The sequence below is a fragment of the Dasypus novemcinctus genome, chromosome X (genome assembly GCF_030445035.2).
Source record: "Dasypus novemcinctus isolate mDasNov1 chromosome X, mDasNov1.1.hap2, whole genome shotgun sequence".
In the NCBI taxonomy this organism is placed as follows: domain Eukaryota; kingdom Metazoa; phylum Chordata; class Mammalia; order Cingulata; family Dasypodidae; genus Dasypus; species Dasypus novemcinctus.
Genome location: NC_080704.1, coordinates 80,280,031 through 80,301,815, shown reverse-complemented (window position 1 = coordinate 80,301,815; position 21,785 = coordinate 80,280,031). Strand labels below are relative to the sequence as shown.

The 21,785-nt window shown below is 42.6% G+C and overlaps 1 protein-coding gene across 1 annotated transcript in view; it reads left to right on the top strand.

Annotated features, from left to right (window-relative positions):
• HDAC8 (histone deacetylase 8) overlaps positions 1-21,785 on the top strand; it is a 427,306-nt gene that overhangs the window by 391,113 nt on the left and 14,408 nt on the right. The window contains exon 10 of the mRNA XM_058290947.2: positions 408-513. Within this exon, the coding sequence (XP_058146930.1) occupies positions 408-513 (106 nt within the window). The remainder of the gene's footprint in view (positions 1-407; positions 514-21,785) is intronic.

Below are 21,785 nucleotides of genomic sequence, written 5' to 3'. Positions count from 1 at the left end.
AGGGAGAAACTCAAACAACAAACTAGATCAGGGGTTCTTAACCTTTTTTGTTCTATGGACCCCTTACTAAGTCCACACTATACTGTGTATTACTTAATAAATATATCACACCCACACCAACACATGCCCACTAGAATAATGTTTTTTTGAATTTCAATTCAAACTCACAGACCCCTTGTTAAGAACCCCTGAGCTAGATAATTTAGCAATGGACTGTCATTGAAGGTTTTGAACAAGTCATACCACCGGGACGGGGCCTGCTGCAGCATCGTCCTACCCCACCCAACAAGGGCTGCCTTGCTTTGTGGGCAATGGTGAGTTCTTTTGATTATTCTGTTTGGATGTGGTTTGGTTTGGAAGTTTTATGTGGTTTAGTTTGTTTTTCAGCCTTTCCCTTTTCCTTACAGTTTTTCACAGCATATGGCCCTGATTATGTGCTGGAAATCACGCCAAGCTGCCGGCCAGACCGCAATGAACCCCACCGAGTCCAACAAATCCTCAACTACATCAAAGGTAAGCATCACCCCTTCGAGTCCTGCCCTCCTTGTTCCACCCAGCTGTGGTGGCCCATCAGTGGGGGCTTCTCCAAATACCATTTGTTCTTTGGTGGCTAATTATTTTACTGACTTGGATGGGAAACCTCCTCTTGGCCTGACAGCTTGTAGTTGGAATTCCACACTGGCCCCTCTGGTTAGGATTGTCATTTGGCTAGCTAATGTCACCTTCAAAGAGACAAAAAGCTCCACTTTAGGTACCTTCAGGGGACAGCCAGTTCTAAAGGGTGCCCTGGAACCCTTTTTCTTTCAAAGGGCCAACAATAAAACTGTTTAAAATGAAGAGACATTCAAATTGTTTCAGATTTGGGGCAGGGCCAGAGGGGCTCACAGATCCGTTCCAATATGGCTCTTTGGTCCAATAAAGCCTTCAGAGACTATGGGATTACAATGAATAGTCAGGAATTCTGGTACCTTGGTAGTGGGTTTCCCAATCTTACTCAGAGCACTGGAGATAGGGCTGCTGCCCTCTCCTTCCTAGCCCTCTGGATAGAGGGACAATGACAGCTGTCAGGTCATTGCTGTTTTTTGTTGTTTTGTTTTGTTTTTTTTAAAGATTTATTTATTTATTTATTTCTCTCCCCTTCCACCCCGCCCTGGTTGTCTGTTCTCTGTGTCTGTTTGCTGTGTCTTCTTTGTCCGCTTCTGTTGTTGTCAGCGGCACAGGAATCTGTGTTTCTTTTTGTTGCGTCATCTTGTTGTGTCAGCTCTCCCTGTGGGCAGTGCCATTCTTAGGCAGGCTGCACTTTCTTTCGCACTAGGCAGCTCTCCTTACGGGGCGCACTCCTTGCTCGTGGGGCTCCCCTACGCAGGGGACACTTCTGCGTGGCACAGCACTCCTTGCGCACATCAGCACTGCGCGTGGACCAGTTCCACACGGGTCAAGGAAGCCCGGGGTTTGAACCGCGGACCTCCCATGTGGTAGACAGACGCCCTAACCACTGGGCCAAGTCTGCTTCCCTCATTGCTGTTTTGATCACACTATCCATTGTCTTTTTGGGGAAACTACTCTCAGCTTTTCAGCAGAACCCCCTCCCAATCCCAGCTGCTGCTTCACAACTCAACTCGTTTCATCCTCCCTTCTTTTTTTTTCATATTTTTATACCAATGTTACAAATTACTCCATTAACACAATATAATAACTACAATTACAATAAATATGCTTGGTCTGAGGTTACACTCCCCATTACGTTTGTTCATTCCTCAGTCTTGAGGGATTTGGGATGATGTCTGCTCTGACTGCATCAGGCTGAAAGTGGACTTAGATATTATTGGGCAGATGGAAGAAATTGTTTTACTTGCAGTTGTAGATACTCTTTTTGGGGGGGATGAGACTTGTTCATCATCATCACTTTGTTTGGTTGTTCTGGACAAGCCCAAAGAACTGGAGGGTAGGAGTTGGCTGCAACTCTGCTGGGTTTTAGGGCTCAACCAGCATATAAACTATCCAGAGATTTAAATCTCTGAGACATATATTTAACAGGCACAATGAAAATTATGGGTTCAAATAAAAGGAGTAGAAGAATCTCTCCATGCTTTTTAAGTGTTTTACAACCCATTTTCCTGTTTAATTGAATTTACAAATGTGTGTACATATTTTGGGGGGTCCTCATTATTTGCAGTTTGAAGTGGTCAAGGGTATCATAATGGCCATCCTGGAGAGTGAAAATCCTGCATTTATTCATGAACCAGCCAAGATAACAACCATTCTCCTACTTTTTTTTTTTAATTATTTATTTATTTTTTTAAATTACATTATGAAAAATATGAGGTCCCATTCAACCCCACCGCCCCCGCCCCCCACTCCCCCCACAGCAACACTCTCTCCCATCATCATGACACATCCATTGCACCTGGTAAGTTCATCTCTGAGCATCACTGCACCCCATAGTCAATGGTCCACATCATAGCCCAGACTCTCTCACGTTCCATCCAGTGGGCCCTGGGGAGATCTATAATGTCCCGTAATTGTCCGTGAAGCACTATCCAGGACAACTCCACGTCCCGAAAACGCCTCCCCATCTCATCTCTTCCTCCCGTTCCCCACACCCAGCAGCCACCATGGCTACCGTTCCCACACCCATTCCACATTTTCTCTGTGGACATTGGATTGGTTGTGTCCATTGCACATCTATGTCAAGTGAGGGCTTAGATTCCATATGGGTACTGGATGCACTCCTCCCGCTTCCAGTTGTAGACACTCTAGGCTCCATGTTGTGGTGGTTGACCTTCTTCAACTCCATGTTAGCTGAGTGGAGTAAGTCCAATAAATCCAAGTGTAGGAGCTGAAGTCTGTTGAGGCTCTGGGCCTGGGTGTCATATTATCAGTCCAGAGATTCAAATCCCCTACATATATCTTAAACCCAGCACCGACTACAATTCCAATAAAGTAGCATGCAAGTCTTGTGAAAAGAGATCCCCTCTGAGTCCAATTCCATCACGCAGAAACACCAGGTCCAAAGAAGGGCTATCTGTCATGGCAGTGAACCCCTTCTGCCATGACCATAGAACCCGTGGGTCTCTTTGTCCCTCAAAAGAACCAATACCTGGGGCTGTATCTACCTTATCTGTCTCTTAGACTCTGTTCAGTTGTACATAGGGGTATTCCTTCTGACAACCTCCAGACTCTTTTTTAGCCATTCTCCTACTTTTGACTCTTGATTGGATTGGAATCCAACAATGAAATGGAGGGTTCTTCTACTCTAGAGTTTGACTGAGGGAACACATTGTGTCCTATGGATCCTTGCTGAGGGTTATGTTAAAGCACATGTTTACTTGCAGAGCCCATTTTGTGACAGCAACAAAGTCCAACAAAGTGCATATCCCACAGACTCCTTTGGCCAGAGAAAATTTTCTAAGCTAAGGGGTCATAGACCCTTAAGGTTATGCTCACAGCAATGCTAGTGCCCCTTCTAAGGTATCCCATTTTCCTCAGATTTCTCCTGATCCTATAGTTTCAAGCCACCTCCCTCTGGCCTCTCAGTGACTACCAACCCCACAAATCCTTACTTCCTAAGCAAATCCTCCTGCCTTGTCTAAACTTTAAGGCCTTAGGATCCTTCTAGCCTACCTATGTCCCTTCTGCAGTCCTTCCCACTGCACTGCAGCCCCGATTAACACTAGACAACCCATCCTAGTTTCCTCTTAAACCTCTCAGACCCAGGACACATTTCCTCTTTTCTTTGGGACCCATCCTGGGCCAATTTTTCTTAACCCTCTTTTTCCCAACCTTGCCATCTCCCTCGCTTCCCTTATTCAGGTTCTGAGTCCTGGTAGGGCTATAGATAAATAGATAAAGCAATAGAAGCAGAGAAACTAAGCAAGCCTTTGCAGCTACTTGGTTACACCTACATATGCACAGATATCTGGATGCCCTCATGCTCATGCTCTCCTGTACTCATTTCCAGGCACATACCTTCCAGAGAGTGGTCATGTTTCCTATGAGGAAATGGAAATGACAAGCAAGAGAAAACTGAAGGAAAGTAATTCAAGGGGAAGATAACTAGGAAGGATAAGAAATCCAAAAGAGGAATAAATTTAAAAGACTTGAAATAAAAAGACTGAAATGAGGGTTGGTGAAAAAATAATGGAAGACATTAGAGGACATGTAAGTTACCTATAAGTCAAGATTTTTAAAAGATCCTAACAGGCTAAAGCAATATCCTGAGTATAATACAATGAAATTAAACAGGGAGAAAATCTGTGGCCCAGGAATTAGACCCTCAGAAGCCACTGGACACATACAAAATGGGAAGACATGGCATAACTGCATTTTGTCTGAAAGAGTTAGGGATTGTAGTCAACACAGAGCTCAGTGTGAGTCACCAGAGCAAAGTGGCCTTCAGAGATGTTGATGCAGTATCGACCTCACTTTAAAAGGGCTCTAGACAAATGGGAGCATATTCCAGGAGGTCAGTGGGGATGGAAAGTGGACTGGAGCTAGGCCACAAGAGGTCTGGTCAGAGGAGGTGGGACTTTCTGGAAAAGACAAGACTCAAGAGTATGTGATCTCAACTTCATGCCTCTGAAAGGCTATCACAGAACAAAGAGAATAGACAGGATTTATATGGCCTCGGGACAGAGCTAGGACCCTTGGGTGGGTACTATAAAAAGGCAGAATTCTATTCAATAGAAGGAAGAATTTTCTGATGATCTGAGTTGTCCAAAGTGGAACAGGCTGCCCAGGAAGGAATGAGATCTTTGTCACTAGAGAGACTAGACCATCACTTGGTTGTCATTTTGTAGAGGGGGTTCCTGCATTGGGGGAGGGTGATTGGACTAGATTACTTTTAAGGTTCCTTCAAACCCTAAGATTCTAGGATGCTATACATTAAAATGAGAAAATAGGGGGGGAAATACAAAGAATAAGGTAAGGGTGCAGGGGATTGGTAGAGGGTCACAGTTTTTGGATGGGGGAATGCTGTGTGTGGGGAAGAATTGATGAGGAAAAGAGGAGAAAATAAGTGGCTATGGGTGGGTGGGTGGGGGAGCCAGGGAGGACAGACAGCAAGTAGAGTATAGAGTCTATAGAATACTAGGAATGTTCAGGTTTTACATTTAGCCAGCCCATTCATATTGACAAGGTATATGGGCTCTACCCGTGCAAATTAGCAGAGCACACAAGTCCAGAACCAGAAAGAAATGCAACTAAGCCTAGAAGAATCGAGGCTAGAAAGAAGTCCAAATGTTGCTTAAAAAAAATGGCCAGGCTAACCTGCTATACTGAGACTGTGCCCCTCCAAGCCTGGTTTTGCATACTGCCATCAGATAGTGTGTTGCCATGACAATGGTCAGTTGGAAAAGGCTGCTAAATTTTCTGCATTCTGAAAAATTTTCTTGAATCTGTCTATAAGATTGTCATTTGTTCTTGCATATAAAAACCTCAGTGAAGCTAGAGCTGGGTGTTTCTCACCTGCCTCCCCCACACCCACCCTCACTAGAAACAAAAATGGAGGAAAAGAGAAACAAACAAATTGATTTGGGGAGGTGAGATGGCAATGGGAGAGTCATGGATTCAGCTCCACTCTCTGAAAGGGAGTTTAGCCAGCATGTCTAGTTGAATTTGTTCAGCCTTTGAGCTTGGGTTTTCTTCTCTTTCTCACCACATCCCTTAGAAGCACAAAAGATGGGAATTTAACCTATTGGAAATCAAGCCTGAGAAGGTTCATTTTATAGATGCATTGTACATGCCATGGGATGACTGAAAGGATAGACAAATTTAGACCTCAACTTAACATATCTTTACTACCCATTACTCTTCCTAGGAGGAAAAAAAGACAAAAGTAAAATCATGGAGAATCCATTCAAACTGTAAGCATTATGCAGAGAAAAATATCTGTTTTGCTTCCACAAATTGCTCTACTCATGCCGACAAGCTATCTTGAAGATATGTGTCATTGTTGGCAGGAAGAATGGGTTAGAAATAGGATGGCTCTGCATAGCTCATGACCACTACTGTAAAATCATCCTAGCTCCATCTTCATAAGCTCAAACTTCTTTGCCATTCCTCTGGTTGACCTACTCCAGAGGAACTGACTCACAGTGAATCTTCCAGAGTTGGAACAGAGCCGATGTGATCCATCCCCAGAGGGGGCTAGCTCCCCAAACTTGGCTGGCTTTGCTTGGGGAAATAGGAGTAGAGGTAAGAAGTTTTCTAAGTCTCTGGTACTGATGACATGTGAGTCAAGTAGGGACCCTCAGGGGGCTCAGGGCTTCATATTGCAGCCCAATATGTGGAGGAGGAATGGGAGGGAGCTATGTGTTGGAGCTGTAACTGGAGGTTTCTATACTTGCTCTGAGTTCCCAGAACCGTATCCTGAGTTTTCCTAAGGTGGAAAAAGAAAATGAATGGGACCAGGAGGTGAAATGGGGGGGGGGGGGGCCGGGGGGAGGACATGAGACTAGAGGAAGGCCTGGTACATGCACCTGCCCTTTCTAACACTTAATGAAGAAAGCTTAGTATGGCAGCCTCTACAATGCAGGGTTGAAAAGATGGGCCAGCAAGTTGATACCGGTATGGGAAGAGACAACACAGGGGAAATAATAAGAATTATAGCTACTGTTTATCTTATGGATGAGGGAACTGAGGCTCAGAGAGGTTAAGTGACTTGCCCTAAGTCACTTCTATTTGTTCATTCAGCAAGTAATTACTAAGCATACACTGTACTAATAAGTGTTGGAGCAGTCACTTGAACCCAAGTCTGTCTGAATTGCGGCTTTGGATTCAGTCTGTTTGGCCTTTCTGGTACTCCCTTGTCTCCTTGGCAGCATGGCCCAGTCAAGTCTACTCCTCATCTCCTGGTTTTTCCAACTGACTCTAGTAAACCCTTCCCATCCTGCAGTGTATACCCAGCTGATCCAAGCACTTGAAATCTCATGTCTCCCTGGAAATGGGAGGAAGACAGCCATGGGCACACTTAGGCCCTAACCTCCACCCCCACCACACCCCACATCACCTCATCATACTGTCATCTGAAGCTTCCCCCTCCATTTCAGGCTGAGCCAAGAAGTAAGAGGGCAGAAGGTGGAAGAAACAACTAGCCACTAGCCCCAGTTTGCTATTTATAGTTCCCAGCCCCAAGCTAAGACCCTTGCAATATCCACTGGTAATATTTTCAGGAGAACTGTTGTGCTGGGGGTTAAGCAGCATATCCTCTGGCAACCTAAAGTCTGGGATTGGCATTCTTCTAGGGACTAGCAATTGGGGCTTCAGGTCTGGGCATATCCAAGGTCTTCTGGAGCTCCAGACTTGAAGCAGTGCTCCTGCCTGTTGGAATTTTACACTATGGAAACTCAGCTTCCTTCCACACCTCCTCTTGCTTCTTGAGAGACCATGAGGATAAGGTGAAAGGCAGGGTTTGTCCCAAGGACAGACTGGCCATTTGCTGTCCAGCTTCTTGGAAGGACTTCGGAGCAGGATTGTGGAGGCTGCCCTGAGCCAATTTGCCTGACTTCAGGCGATAATCTCTGTGATGTCTTTCCCTCTTCTCCCCTTCCTCTCTCCCCTACCCTTTCTTTATTCCTCTCTGTTTCACCGTGGTCCCTTCCAGGAGCCTACTGCCATCCTAAGGTTCCCCAATGACCAGATTCCTCTCTTTCTTGCTTCACTAAAGAGTGTACACATTGGAAAACTGTTGTTGTTGTCGTTAAACAGAAAGATAAATCATAAGACCATGATGAAAATTTTTCAAAAATTAAAATGAAAATGGAAGATGCTCCCTATAGGTATAGTATCTGAGACGGTGGCTTTTAACAAGCCATGAAAACACTTGGCAGGTCAATTATGAAGACTTTAACTTTCTACCTAACTCTATGAGGGAACTGCCATTATTGAAAGCAGTTGCTACTTATCCACATTAAAACACACACACACACACAAATAAACTGCTCATACTGGGAGAGAAAAAAAAAGAAAGCAGCTGCTGACAATCCTGCCTGTTTTTATGAAAGGAAGGGGTGGGGTGTTGAATGAGGGAGATGTACAAAAAAAAGAAAGAAAGAAAGCCTGTACAACATGGTGTGCTGGATATTTTACACACATGATCTCATTTAATCCTCACAATTATCTCATGAAGTAGGACATTACTGCCCAAAGACATTGTGTAACATGCCCATAGTCAAATAACAAGTAAGTGTTGAACTCGGGATTTGAACCCACATCTGAGAACTTTGTTTTTAACTGTTCTGCAGTGCTTTCCAAAGTGAGAATATGAACTAGTTGCATTGTAAGAGGTATTACTGTGTGTCCACTTTAAAGCTCAGTGAAATCAACACGTATTTTTCTTGAACCTCTCATGTGCCTGGGTGCCATGGGAGATAGAAGAGAATTTTAAGACATGGCTCCTGCTTGCTAAGAAGTCTAATTGAGGGGACAAAACTAATAAATAAATGAGAGCTGACCCAATGTAGAAGAAGCTTGGGTAGTAAGACTTTAGGGAGAATGCTTTCAAAAAGCTAAGAGGATTTAGATAGGAGTGGGGAAGTGCTTATTAGCAAGAGGAACTTGGATAGGTTAGGGGAGAAGGGATAGATTGCAGAATCCCTTCAATTTCAGTCTAAGCAGTCCATATATGATAGAGTAAAGTGAGAGTCCTTATAAGCTCTGGTATTAGGACACACCCTGATGCAGTGATATTTAGGATGGATCATGGTGGTAGTACAAGAGTGAGACTAAACAAGGGCCTGTACTAGAACAGTGGCAGTGAGGATAACAGAGTAGCAACAGGTGTGGATGATGACTGTGGTGAACAGTACAAATACAAGAATATTCTTCCATGAACTAGAACAAATATATGTCACTATTACGTGGTATTAATAATACAGTAGTATGTGGGAAAAAATACACCTGATATAAACTATGGACTAGAGTTAGAAGTAATCCTTCTTATTTTTTTTTTAAGATTTATTTTTTATTTATTTCTCTCCCCTTCCCCCCCCCCCAGTTGTCTGCTCTCTGTGTCCATTCACTGTGTGTTCTTCTGTGACCGCTTCTATCCTTATTAGCGGCATGGGGAATCTGTGTTTCTTTTTGTTGCATCATCTTGCTGTGTCAGGTCTCCGTGTGTGTGGCACCATTCTTGGGCAGGCTGCACTTTCTTTCATGCCGGGCAGCTCTCCTTACTGGGCACACTCCTTGCGCACGGGGTTCCCCTATGCGGGGGACACCCCTGCATGGCACGGCACTCCTTGCGCACATCAGCACTGCTCATAGGCCAGCTCCACACGGGTCAAGGAGGCCCAGGGTTTGAACTGCGGGCCTCCCATGTGGTACCCAGATGCCCCATCCATTGGGCCAAGTCTGCTTCCCAAAAGTAATCCTTTTTAAATAAAATTTTATTGAAGTATATTATTTACACATGAACATACATAAGCAATAAGTGTATAGTAAAATTTATGAATTTATAAAACAAACATACATAACATCATATGAGCCTCCTATACATCTCCTCACCACCAACACCTTGCCTTGTTGTGAAGCATTTGTTACAGATTATGAAAGAGCATCATCAAAATATTACTACTAACTATAGCCCATATCTTACATTTGGTGTATTTTCCCCCAACCCACACAGTTATTAGCACCCTATATTAATATTATATATTTGTTATCATTCAGAAGAAAACATTCTCATATTTGTCCTGTTAACCACAGTTCATCATTCACCTCTGGATTCCCTCTGTTATACAGCCCCATGCTTTGTACAGTCCATTTGAAATGAACATTCAGTGGCTCTCATTTTCATCACAGAGTTGTACTGTCATCATCTCAGTTAATTTTAGAATGTTTTCATTACTACAAAAGAAAAAATCCCATACCCCCTTACACCCCCCTATTGATGTCCCATAGTACTGAAATAATATCTTCCTGCCATTGCTATAAAATATTACAATATTACTGTTAACAATAATCTTTTAATATTCTTAAATCAGTTGTAACAAAGGTACCACACCAATGCTAAGTGTCAATAATAGGGGGGTTATAAGGGGTATGGGGTTTTTCTTTTTAGAGCAATAAAATTGTTTTCAAATTGATTGTGGTGATGAATGCACAATTCTGTGATTATACTGAAAGCCATTAATTATATACTTTGGATGGATTTCATGGTGTGTGAATAAAACTGCTTTAAAAGAAAGAGAGAGAGAGTTAGAGAGGACCAAGGAAAAAGAGGTAAAGATAACTGTCAGGTTTCCAGCCTAGATACCATCTGAGATGAAAAGTTGTTGGGGATAGGGGTTGTAGTTTTACAGAAACATATTTTTTTTTATTAAAGTTAATAGATCACAAGGAATGTTACATTAAAAAACAAAAAAACAAAAAACATAAGAGGTTCCCATATAACCCACTCCCCACCCCCCCACCACATCATTTTTGTAAATTGTATTTTTTTAAGATATATACATCACAAAAAAATGTTACGTTAAAAAATATAAGAGGTTCGTGTATACCCCCCCACTCTCCCACCCGACTCCTCCCACACCAACCACCTCCCCCATCATTGTGGCACACTCATCGCACTCAGTGAACACATTTTGGGGCACTGCTGCACTACACAGACAATAGTTTACCTTGTAGTTTGCATTCTCTCCCAGTACATTCAGTGGGTTATATAGATTCAGTGGGATCTATAAAGTCCAGCATCTGACCCTGCAATATCATTTAAGACAACTCAAAATCCCAAAATGCCCCCACATCACATCTCTTCTACCCTCTCCCTGCCCTCAGCAGCTACTGTGGCCACTTTCTCCACCTCCATGCTAAAATTTCTTCTATTACTCATCACAATAGTTTTATAGCAGAATATCAGTAAGTCCATTCTAGTCCATATTTTATTCCTCCATTCTGTGGACCCTAGGATGCTGATGTGATGTCGTCTCCACCTCTAGATCAAGAGGGTGCTTAGATTCTACGTGGTTGATGGATGCAATTCTCTTGCTTGCATGTAGGCACTCTTGATTCCCTGGTGTAGTGGTTGACCATCTTCACGTCCCTGTTAGCTGACCTGGGTAAGACCAACGTACCAGAGAGTAGGAGTCGCCACTCTGCTGAGGCTCAGGGCCCAGCTGGCACTACATATATCTTGAAGCACTGTTCTTTGGTGCATATGCACTTAGAATTACTATGTTGTCTTGGTAGGTTGGCACTTTTTAATCATTATGTAATGTTCTTCTTTGTCCCTAATAATTTTCTTTGCTCTGAAGTCTACTTTATATGATATCAATATAGCCACCAGGATATAGTTGGGTCATTTTTTTAGCCATTCTTCCAATCTTTGTCTTTCAATTAGTGTATTTATACCATTTTCCATCAATATAATTTTGATATGTTAAAACTTAAGTTGCCATTTTATTTTCAGTTTCCTGTTTGTTACCTCTGTTCTTTGTTTCTGTTTTCTTTTTCCTCCCTTAATTGTAGGTGACTTATTCGTTTGTTAGAATTTGTTTTAGAAAGTACCTACAACTGCAAGCAAGACAGTTCCACCTATATGCCTCATGGGATCTAAGCCCCTCTCATTCAGAGCAGAGTGGGCATCACCATCCCCAAATCCTCAAGATTGAGGAATAACCAAACATAAGGGGGGATTGCAACTATGGGCTAAAGTAGGCATATTATTCTAGTAATGGAAAAACTTGCAACATTGATATTAAGGCAGTGGTCACCAGAGTTCTAAGGGGAGGTAGAGGGAAGAATAGGTGTAACATGGGGATTTTTGGGACATTGGAATTCTTCTGCATGATATTGCAGTGACGGATACAGGCTATTATGTATCTTGTCAAAACCTATAAAATTGTGCAATGCAAAATGTAAACTATAATGTAAACTATAGACCATAGTTAATAGCAATAATTCAATGTTTTCATCAGTTGTAACAAATGTACCACACTAATGAAAGATGTTAACAGGGAAAAGTGTGGGAAGGGGAGGAGGTGATGTATATGGGAATACTCTATATTTTCAATGTAACATTTATGTAATCTAAATCTTCTTTAAAAATAATAATAATAAAATAATTAATAAACAAAATTTTTAAAAAGAAAATGCAAAAAAAAATTGTTTTAGTTTGCTGAAGGCTGTTAATGCAATATACCAGAAATGGGTTGACAATTTTTATTTCTCTCCCCCCCCCAACCCCCCCATTGTCTGCTCTCTGTGTCCGTTTTGCTGCGTGTTCTTCTTTGTCTGCTTCTGTTGTTGTCAGCGGCAGGGGAATCTGTTTCTTTTTGTTGTTATCTTGTGTGTCAGCTCTCCGTGTGTGCAGCACCATTCCTGGGCAGGCTGAACTTTCTTTCACTCTGGGCTGCTCTCCTTATGGGGCACACTCCTTGAGTGTGGGGCTCTGCTTCACGGGGACACCCCTGCATGGCACGGCACTCCTTACACGCATCAGCACTATGTGTGGGCCAGCTCCACAAGGATCAAGGAGGCCTGGGGTTTGAACCGCGGACCTCCCATGTGGTAGACGGATGCCCTATCCACTGGGCCAAGTCCACCTCCCCTGGGTTGACTTTTACAATGAGGTTATTACATTAAAAGCTTACCATTCCAAGGTTGAGAACAATGTCCAAACCAAGGCATCAAGGAAAGCTCTCTCCCCAAAGATCAGCTGCAGATAACCCTAGACTCCTGCAACATGACAAGGCACAGTGGTGGCTCTGCCAGTCTCTGCCTTCTCTGCCAGTCTCACTTTCTCCCCAAAGTTAACTGTGGGTGATCATTCACATGGCAGAGTCTGCTCATCTCTCCCCTCTCCTCCTGGCATCATTGCTTTCAGTTTTGGGCTGCTCCATCTGTGACTTTTCTTTCTCCCAGGTTAGTTGATTTCAATTCTGGAGGCTTCTCTCTGACTGCATTTTTCTTTCTCTGTCTGTGTCTCTTTATTCTTCTGTTTATAAAAGATTCCAGTAAGAGGATTAAGACTCACCCTGGGCCATGCCATACTGAATTTATCTAATTAAAAGGAAGGTCCCTTAACTGAAACTAATCAAAAGGTCCCACCTACAATAAGTTTACATGCACAGGACTGGATTAGCCTTAAGAACAGGATTTTCTGGGATCCACCCAGCTTCAAACTGTCACAGAATTCCATTTTTTTTAAGATTTCTTTTATTTATTTATTTCCCCTTCACCACCCCCCCCCCCATTGTCTGTTCTCTGTGTCCATTTGCTGTGTGTTCTTCCATCTGCTTGCATTGTCAGGCAGCACTGGGAAACTGTGTCTCTTTCTTCTTGCATCATCTTGCTACATCAGCTCTCTGTGTGTGTGGCAGCACCACTCCTGGGCAGGCTGTGCTTTTTTCATGCAGGGTTGCTCTCCTTGCTTGGTGCATTCCTTGCACGTGGGGCGCCCCTACACAGGGGCACCCTTGCGTGGCATGGCACTCCTTATGCACTGCAGCATTGCACATGGGCCAGCTTACCACAAGGGTCAGGAGGCCCTGGGTATCGAACCGTGGACCCTCCATATGGTAGGCGGATGCTCTATCAATTGAGCCACATCTACTTCCCAGAATTCCATTTTGATTCATCTATGTTTTTCTGGAGTATATCTATTGTAGAGGCTTTTTAATGGTTGCTCTATACATATATTATATATACATAACAGTCTACTGTTGTTGACATTTTACTGATTCAAGTGAAGTGTAGAAACTTTATCTCTCTTTATGTCCTTTTCCCCTCCCCCATTTATAATATAATTGTCTTAAATATTCCCTCTACATACATTTAGAATGACACCTGACAATGTTATAATTTTTACTTCAAATATTAAACATAATTTAGAAAACTCAAGAAAAGATAAGCCTATTGTATTTGTCCACATTTTTACTCTTTCTAGTGTTCTTCCTTCCTTCCTGGTTTCCAAGATTCCATCTTTTATCATTTCCTTTCCCTTTTAAAAACTTCCTTTAGCTATTTTCTAGGGTAGGTCTGCTGGCAAAAAATTCTTAGTTTTCCTTCCTCTCAGAATATCTTTTTCCCCTTCATTTCTGAAGGCTATTTTCACTGGATATAGGCTTCTGGGTGGATGGTTATTTTCCTTTTTATTTCTTTTGAAGATTTATTTTATTTATTTATCCTGCCCCCCTCCATTGTTCGTGCTCACAGTCTGCTCTTTTGGCCCATTTGCTGTGTGTTCTCTGTGTCTGCTCATCTTCTCTTTAGGAGATACCTAGAACTGAACCTGGGACCTCCATGTGGGAGAGAGGTGTTCATTTGCTTGATCCACCTCCACTACCTGCATTGTTGTCTCTCTCATTGTATTTCCTCTTTGTCTCCTTGTTGTGTCATCTTGTTGCATCAGCTCACCATGCTAGCCCATCATGCCAGCTTCTTGTTTGTCTTCTCCAGGAGGCCCCGGAAACTGAACCCAGGACCTCCCATGTGGTAGGCAGGAACTCAACCACTTGAGCCACATCCTCTTCCCAGTTATTTTCTTTTAGCACTTGAATAATGTTAGTCCACTTCCTTATGGCCTTCATGGTTTCTAAGGAGAAATCCACTGTCATTCAAACTATCTTTCCCCTTATAGGTAAGGTTTCATTTCTCTTTTACTGCTTTCCAGATTTTTTCTTTTTCTTTATTTTTCAGGAGTTTGGTTATGATGTGTTTTGGCATGCATTTCTTTGGATTTATCCTACTTACCATTGGGTCAGCTTCCTGAATCTGTATTTTATGTCTTTTGCCAAGTTTGGGAAATTTTTAGCCATTATTTCTTCAAGAACTTTTTCAATTCCATTCTCTTTCTCATCTCCCTCTAGAACTTTAATGACATGAATATTAGATCTTTTATCATTATCTTACAGCTCCCTGAGGTTCTTTTCATTTTTTCAGTCTATTATTTATCTCTTGTTCAGATTGGGTACTTTCTATTGTTTCATTGTCCTCCAGTTACTGATTCTTCCTCTGCCCCCTCACTTCTTATGTTGCGCCCATCCATTGAGTGTTTTATTTCAGTTTTTGTATTTTCCAGTTCTGAATTTTCCATTTGGTTCTTCTTTATATCTTCTGTTTCTTTACTGACACATTCTATTTTGTCATTTGTTTCAAGCATATTCATAACCTCTAGCTGAAATATTTTATTATGACTACTTTAATATACTTGTCAGGTAATTCCAACACCCATATCTATGTTGATGTCTCTGTGTCTTTTTCTCATACAGGTTGAGATTTTCCTGTTTTTTAATATAATAAGTGACATTCTATTTTATCCTGGATATTTCAGGTATTATCTTGTGAAACTCTGGATTGTATTTACATCTTTACAGCTGTTTTAGCAGGCCTCCTTTGCTAAAGGGGGTACCACCTTATTACCTCCAGGTGGCGATAAAAGTCTAGGTTCCCCACTCAGCTTCTATTGATACCCCAGGAGGAGGGGCACTTCATTATTACTGGACAAGGTGTAGTATTTCAAGCTCCCCATTAGGCTTCCACTAACACCACTATGGGAATGGAGGCTTGTTACTGCTCCCCATGTGGCCTCTACTGACACAGCAGTCGGTGGGCCTCCTTACCACCAGGTGAAGATAAAAGGTCCTGACTCACCACTCTGCCTTCTCTGACACCACCTTGACAAAATGGAAGGGATGCCTTGTTATAGCCAGACAAATTTGTATTTTATTTAATGTTTCTTTCATTAAGCAAATGTGTATTTGATATTAATACAGGCACTGTTCTAGAGGTAAACAGGACAGGTAAAGGCCTTGCCCATCATGGAACCTACATACTAGTGGGGAATATAGAGAGTAAGCAAATAAGTAAGTGAATATTTAGTGTCGTTTACTGATAAATCCAGAGGGGTGCTTTCTTAAATAGGATGGTGAGTAAAGGCCTCTCAGAGTAGTAACATGTGGGAATAGAGGTTAATTAAGTGAGGAAAGGAACTTTGCAAAAATTGAAGTGGGGAAGCAGATGTTGCTCGAGTGGTTGAGCTCCTGCCTACCACATGAGAGGTCCCAGGTTCGGTTCCCAGTGCCTCCTGGAGAAGAAGAACAAGACAGCAAGCTGATGCGATGGGCAGGCACAGTGAGCTGATGCAACAAGGTGATGCAGCAAGAGACACAAGGAAAACAATGAGAGACACAGCAAAGCAGGGAGCGGAGGTGGCTTGGGATGTTTGGTGCTTCCCTCCCACACTGGAGGTCCCGGGTATGGTTTCTGGTGCTTCCTGGAAAGAAGACCAACACACAGCAAGCAGACACAGCAAATGTAAACAACAAGGGGGTGAGGAGAAATAAATAAATCTTTTTTTTTAAATTGAAGTGAAAAATGTCCCAGACTGAAGAAAGAGCAGGAGCAAAGACCCTGAGGCTGGAAGGTTTGGTGTATTTAATGTATATGTTTCCTTGTGATTAGAAAGAACTATATCTAGCATATCAAATTCTTTGGTTTAATGGATATTGTTGCTCAAGATAAGGCTATGTTTTAAAAAAGTCATTATAAAAAAGTTTCCATGTTTGTAGTATGTGAACATGGCTCTTGATAGCAGTTTTAGAAGAAGTGAAGTTTAGGAAGCAAGTCTGTCTCCCAGGTAGATAATATTATTAGCCCTATTTAACAGAGGCATAGGGAGGTTAATTAGCTTGTACAAGGTCACACAGCAGACAAGTGAGCAAGCTGAATTTCACATGAGAAACTGAGGGTCATACCCAAGTTTTAGATGAGAAAATGGGGGATTTTCCTTCTGCCTGGTATAGCTGCTGGTTGGTACACACAACAAACCAAGATCTTTTGAAGAGCAGTTGGAGGCCTCTACTGTGTTTAATTAAGCAGTATTTCCATTTGTCCAAAGTACACACCTGAGGCCATTGCATTGTTTATTCCGCTCCAGTTTTTAGCCCTAAAACAATCAAGGGGCAAAGGCAAGGCCAAAAATTATTAGAGAAAATAAGGTAAACCACTTAGGATTCCGGAATGCCTAATTGTTGACAGCTTTCTCAGACCACCCAGAGGGCCCTTTAACCAACTGAGATTCAGGTACTGTCTTTAGCACAGCAGCCAAATCCAACAGGGCAAAGGGTCATTTTCTGCCAGAGTAAGCAGGCCCAGGGTCTCTGGCCTTGCTGCCAAGGGGCAGACTCCATAGGATTATCACCACAAAGTTCCAGAGGAAGCTCTGTAGACATCCCTTCGTTATGGACTCCTCTACTGGACCTGGATCAGTGACATCCCCAAGCCACCATCTGGCCACCTAGGGGCTCTCAGTCTTTCGAAAAGACAATAGGCTCCTGGTTTACCCACCTCCTTCTGCCTCTTTGCATCTCTAAACATATTTTGGATGGAGACTTCATAAAGATTTCTAAATTGAGTTTGAATTTCAAGTCTATTGTGACATGCAAATTAGTCCTGCTTGCCTGTTGGCAGCAATGCAGCTGAAGTGCCTAGAGATGAACCATAAAATGAAAATATCAAAGTGATTAAATGTGCCCAAAGAGCATAATTGAGTGCATGAATAAGAGAAAATAAAACAAATTGATTTTCTGCAGTGCCAGAAAAACAGAATAATTGAGAACAAAATAATAGACTTGAAGTAATCAAAGTGAGGAATGCACTATAGTGACATAGAAACAGCCAGTTGAGAGAGAGATTTATTATGTTTCTGTTATCATTTTTACAACTTTAATTTCATTAGCTAATAAATACAAATCAATTGAAAAATCAGTCGACCAGAGAAGAGGCAGTCCCAAGCCAAGATTTTTATTCCCATCTCTAAAACAGGCTGAGGCAGTGATCCTTAATCTATTTTCATAGATGTACATATCCCCTGTGAGCTGGTAAACAAATTCTGGGAGGCCTCACTGCTTTGGAGGTAGTGATGTTCTCTTCTACCAGTCACTTTCCACATATAAGTTTAGAGATTCACCTTTCAAACGGGTTGCTTTTATACCCCACAAAGATTTCCAACAGACAGAATTGCCTGAGTGAACACATATTAGTCTATGTAGATGGCATTTTTATGGCACTGTCAGCACCTATGTTCTTACGCTAGGTCATCAGAATTCATTTGGTAGTGGTAGTGGTGGTGGTGGCAGCTAGGGCAGCAGCAACAGTGAAAGCAGCTGCCCCTCTCCCAATTCTGCTGAGCATCTGTGACTTACTGCTTCCATTGCCCCCCTCCCAAAAAAAGTGACACCAAAATCTAATCTAAAACCAGGAGGGCCAAGCCTGCAACCCCTTTCCCAGGCTTCCAACCTGGCATCCATGATGCTGGGGAGGATCAGGAAGGGAGCTAGGCTGGGAGAGATTCCCCATGCTGACTGTGGTGTTAGAGCACACAGGACAACAAACCGTGCTAGGACCAGGTGCTGGAAGATCACAGAGCAAACATGGGAACACTGCAGAACTCTTTTTATGACTCCCCGAATGAATGAATCCCTCCACCCCAGTCCTCAGCTGTTCATGACTGGGCTCAGAGCCCTTCCCTTCAGGATCCACAGTGATGGGACTTGAATTTTGGTTTTCCCTTTCACAAGCCCTTAAGTTACTCTGGAAGCCGTTGGCACTTCCAGATGTTCATAGCACACCTCACCTTCAGGGATCCACACCTAGTGGTCATGCCTTTGGCACCAGTGAAGATCTTTGGGACCACTGGGAATGTAAACCAGGGTATGCAGAAGGAGCTGGTAGTGTTGAGGTTCGGCACTACCCCCTGGCTCAATCAGGATGGCATAGTTTAATAATTTGTGCCTGCCAGGCAACTTGTCCTGGAAAATTTCTCTTCCTGAAAACACCTAGAAGCTAAAGAGAATCAATCTCAATCTCTCTCTCTCTCTTTCTCTCTCTCTCTCTCTCTCTCTCTCTCAGCTCGCTTGCTTGCTCTCTCTCTCCATCCCCTCCTGATTGTGTCCAAGTCTAATTATGGTATGCCTTGAGGTGAATAGGGAATGTTAGCATTTAGCGACCTGAAATCCCAGCTTCCATTTCCCAGTGGTGTTTGGGTGGAGCATAATGGACCAAATGGCTTTCAAAATTCTAAAGCATTATACAGACATAAGGCTCTATTTTTCTTCCTACCACTGCTATTCCCATTATCCTGCATGCCCCAGCCCAGAATTTTTGTCTGAAAAAGAAATGTGGAGAAAGCACCTAACCTGAAGAACCTGGGAACTGTGACTCCAAAAAGGCTGGGAAGCATAGCCCAGCCCATCATATAGACCACTCCTGAGGCCCAGGTCCACAGGGTGACTGGCAGGCAAGTAGCCCACTCCTATGATGTCACCTCTGTAGCTACTTGTGCCTATCCCTTCTCATGGAGCCAGCAGATTTAGGCACAGAAGGGGAGAGAAAATGAATCATAAGCTATTTTAGAAATTGCTTTGATTCCATTTGAGACTGTAGTATTCACTTGCAAACTAAGACCACAGCACCCTAACCATGAGGACAATATCCTTTACAAGCTGAAAACCTGTAAATGCCAGAAGCCTGGTGAGATTAATCCAAGCCTCAGGTTCTAATTCAGGTCAGAGATAGACAAGTGGTCATTGGTGGTTATATTTAATTATCTTTGAGAAGGCTCTCTGAAGACAGGAGGAATCTACTACATTCCAAGGAAAACAATACAGTTGACAATTAAGCGCTAAAAATTAAATCAGCACATGTCCATGGCATTTCTATGGGAAATCCTTTATACTGCCATTGTCCCCAGGTAGAAACTGAGTCCCTCAAACCTGACAATGATGGCAGGCAGCAAGGGGAAAACTTGCTTTGACCCTAGATCACACTTAATAAGACCTCCTCCCCTCCTTAAAATCTTTCATAGGCTCCCCATGGCCTCTAGGAAAAGACCATGACTTTCAAGCCCTTTAGGATATGGCCTCTGGCTACCTCTCCAGCCTCATTGTCCCCCTCCCTGACCCTCATTCTGTACTGTGGCCACAAAAACTTTGCAGTTGCCTGTATACACCCTGTTCTGTTCCTGCTTCCTGGAACATTCTTTCCCTCTTTGCCCTTTAAGATGCCACTTCCTCTGCAAATCCTTTCAGGCTCTTTCTTATACACTCTGTACCTACTAGGTATTGTAATGTATTTGTCTACATTTGTTTCCCTCCTTGGGCTCCTTGAAAGCAAGAACTGTGTCTTGCTCTTCTCTGTGACCCTAGCACCCAGAACAAGGCCTAGTCCACTGCAGACATCAGGAAAGCCTCGTGGAATGAATGGACAAATAAGTGGGCCAATTGGACCAGGGGGCCCAGATGGGAGAGCCACCTTCTAAGACTCTCAGATGCTGGAGCCTAATGGTGGCAGAGCAGCCTGAGCCCCATATGCCTAATAGAAATTTCTATAGTCATGTTTTCTAAAACATACATCATGTACTTCTATGTGAGAGGCAATTTGAGGGGACACACAGACATCTTTAATTATAATAGTCATATATTTAGTATGATTTTTTCCCTCAAACTGGACCTTTACTTAGTCTTTGTTTTGTCTCTTAAAATATTTGTAACCTGGTGTAGAAGAGAGGTGTGTTCTCCCCCCCAGCTCTGGAGATCACAGTGTGTAAGAAAAACATTTTATTTCTAATATTAAGAAAAACAAACTGAAAGTAGTATAGATCTGAAGTAGCATCTTCCATTTCTAACATTCTGTCTTTAACATGTGTTGCAACATTATTTCTCCTAATTTTCTCCAGATTTATTGACTCAAGGTATGTTTTTAAATGTAATAAGCACATCAAGTCTGTTATTTCAGTATTATTATGGCTTAGAACAGATGAGACCAAAATGTGTATTAAAATTTTAAAAGTGAGTTGATAGGGGAGCAGATGTGGCTCAAGCATTTGGGCACCCACCTCCCACATGGGCAGTCCCAGGTTAGGTTCCCAGTGCCTCCTAAAGAAGATGAGCAGACAACAAGCAGATACAGCGAGTAGACAATGAGATAAACAATGAGCAGAGACCAAGAGCAGATACAACAAGCAGACACAGTGAGAAGACAATGAGCAGACAGATGAGGGAGGCATCTCAAGGAAGGAGAAAAAAAAACTTTTTAAAAAAGTGAGTTGATAGAAAAATATTAGGTGACTATTAATACAGATGTTAAATGGATGTGACATTCCTGAAAGGGGTATTCATATGGCTGACTTCTTGGAAACCACTCTTTCCTAGTCCGAAATTCACTTTTCTCTTCTTCTGTGGTAACACTCAGCTGCCAAGGGTTCTGGAATCATCATAGCATTACTCCAAATTCCTATGACACTGTCTTCAGTCCTCATTTGCCACTTTGCTGATAGCATTAATTCCCCTTTTGTGGGAATATGTTTGCTTACCACAAGTACATTCGTAAAGTCCTCAAGAGCCATGACTGAGCTTTCCACCTCTGAGGATTGAATGGGAAAGTACTGTATTAACTGCCCTGTAGCTTTACAGATGTTCATCCTTCAATGAATATTCGTTGAGCACCTACTATGTGTCAGGCACTGTTGACAGTGCTAGCAATACAGGAATCAACAAGACAGACAAGGTCCCTGACCTCATCAAGCTTTCAAAGGGAAACAGACAGCAAGTAAACAAACGAACATGCAAGATGTTTTCAAATGTGCTCAGTGCATTGAAGAAAAGACTGGATGATGTGACTGAAACTGAAAGACTGAGGAGTGAGGAGTAACTACTCAGACTGGGTGGTCATAAGGCCTCTCAGAGATGACTTTTGAGTTGAGATCTGAATGATGAGAAGAGTCAGAACTGGGAGTATCTGAAGACAGAGAATTCCAGGCAGAAGAAACAGCAAGTACAAAGAAAAGA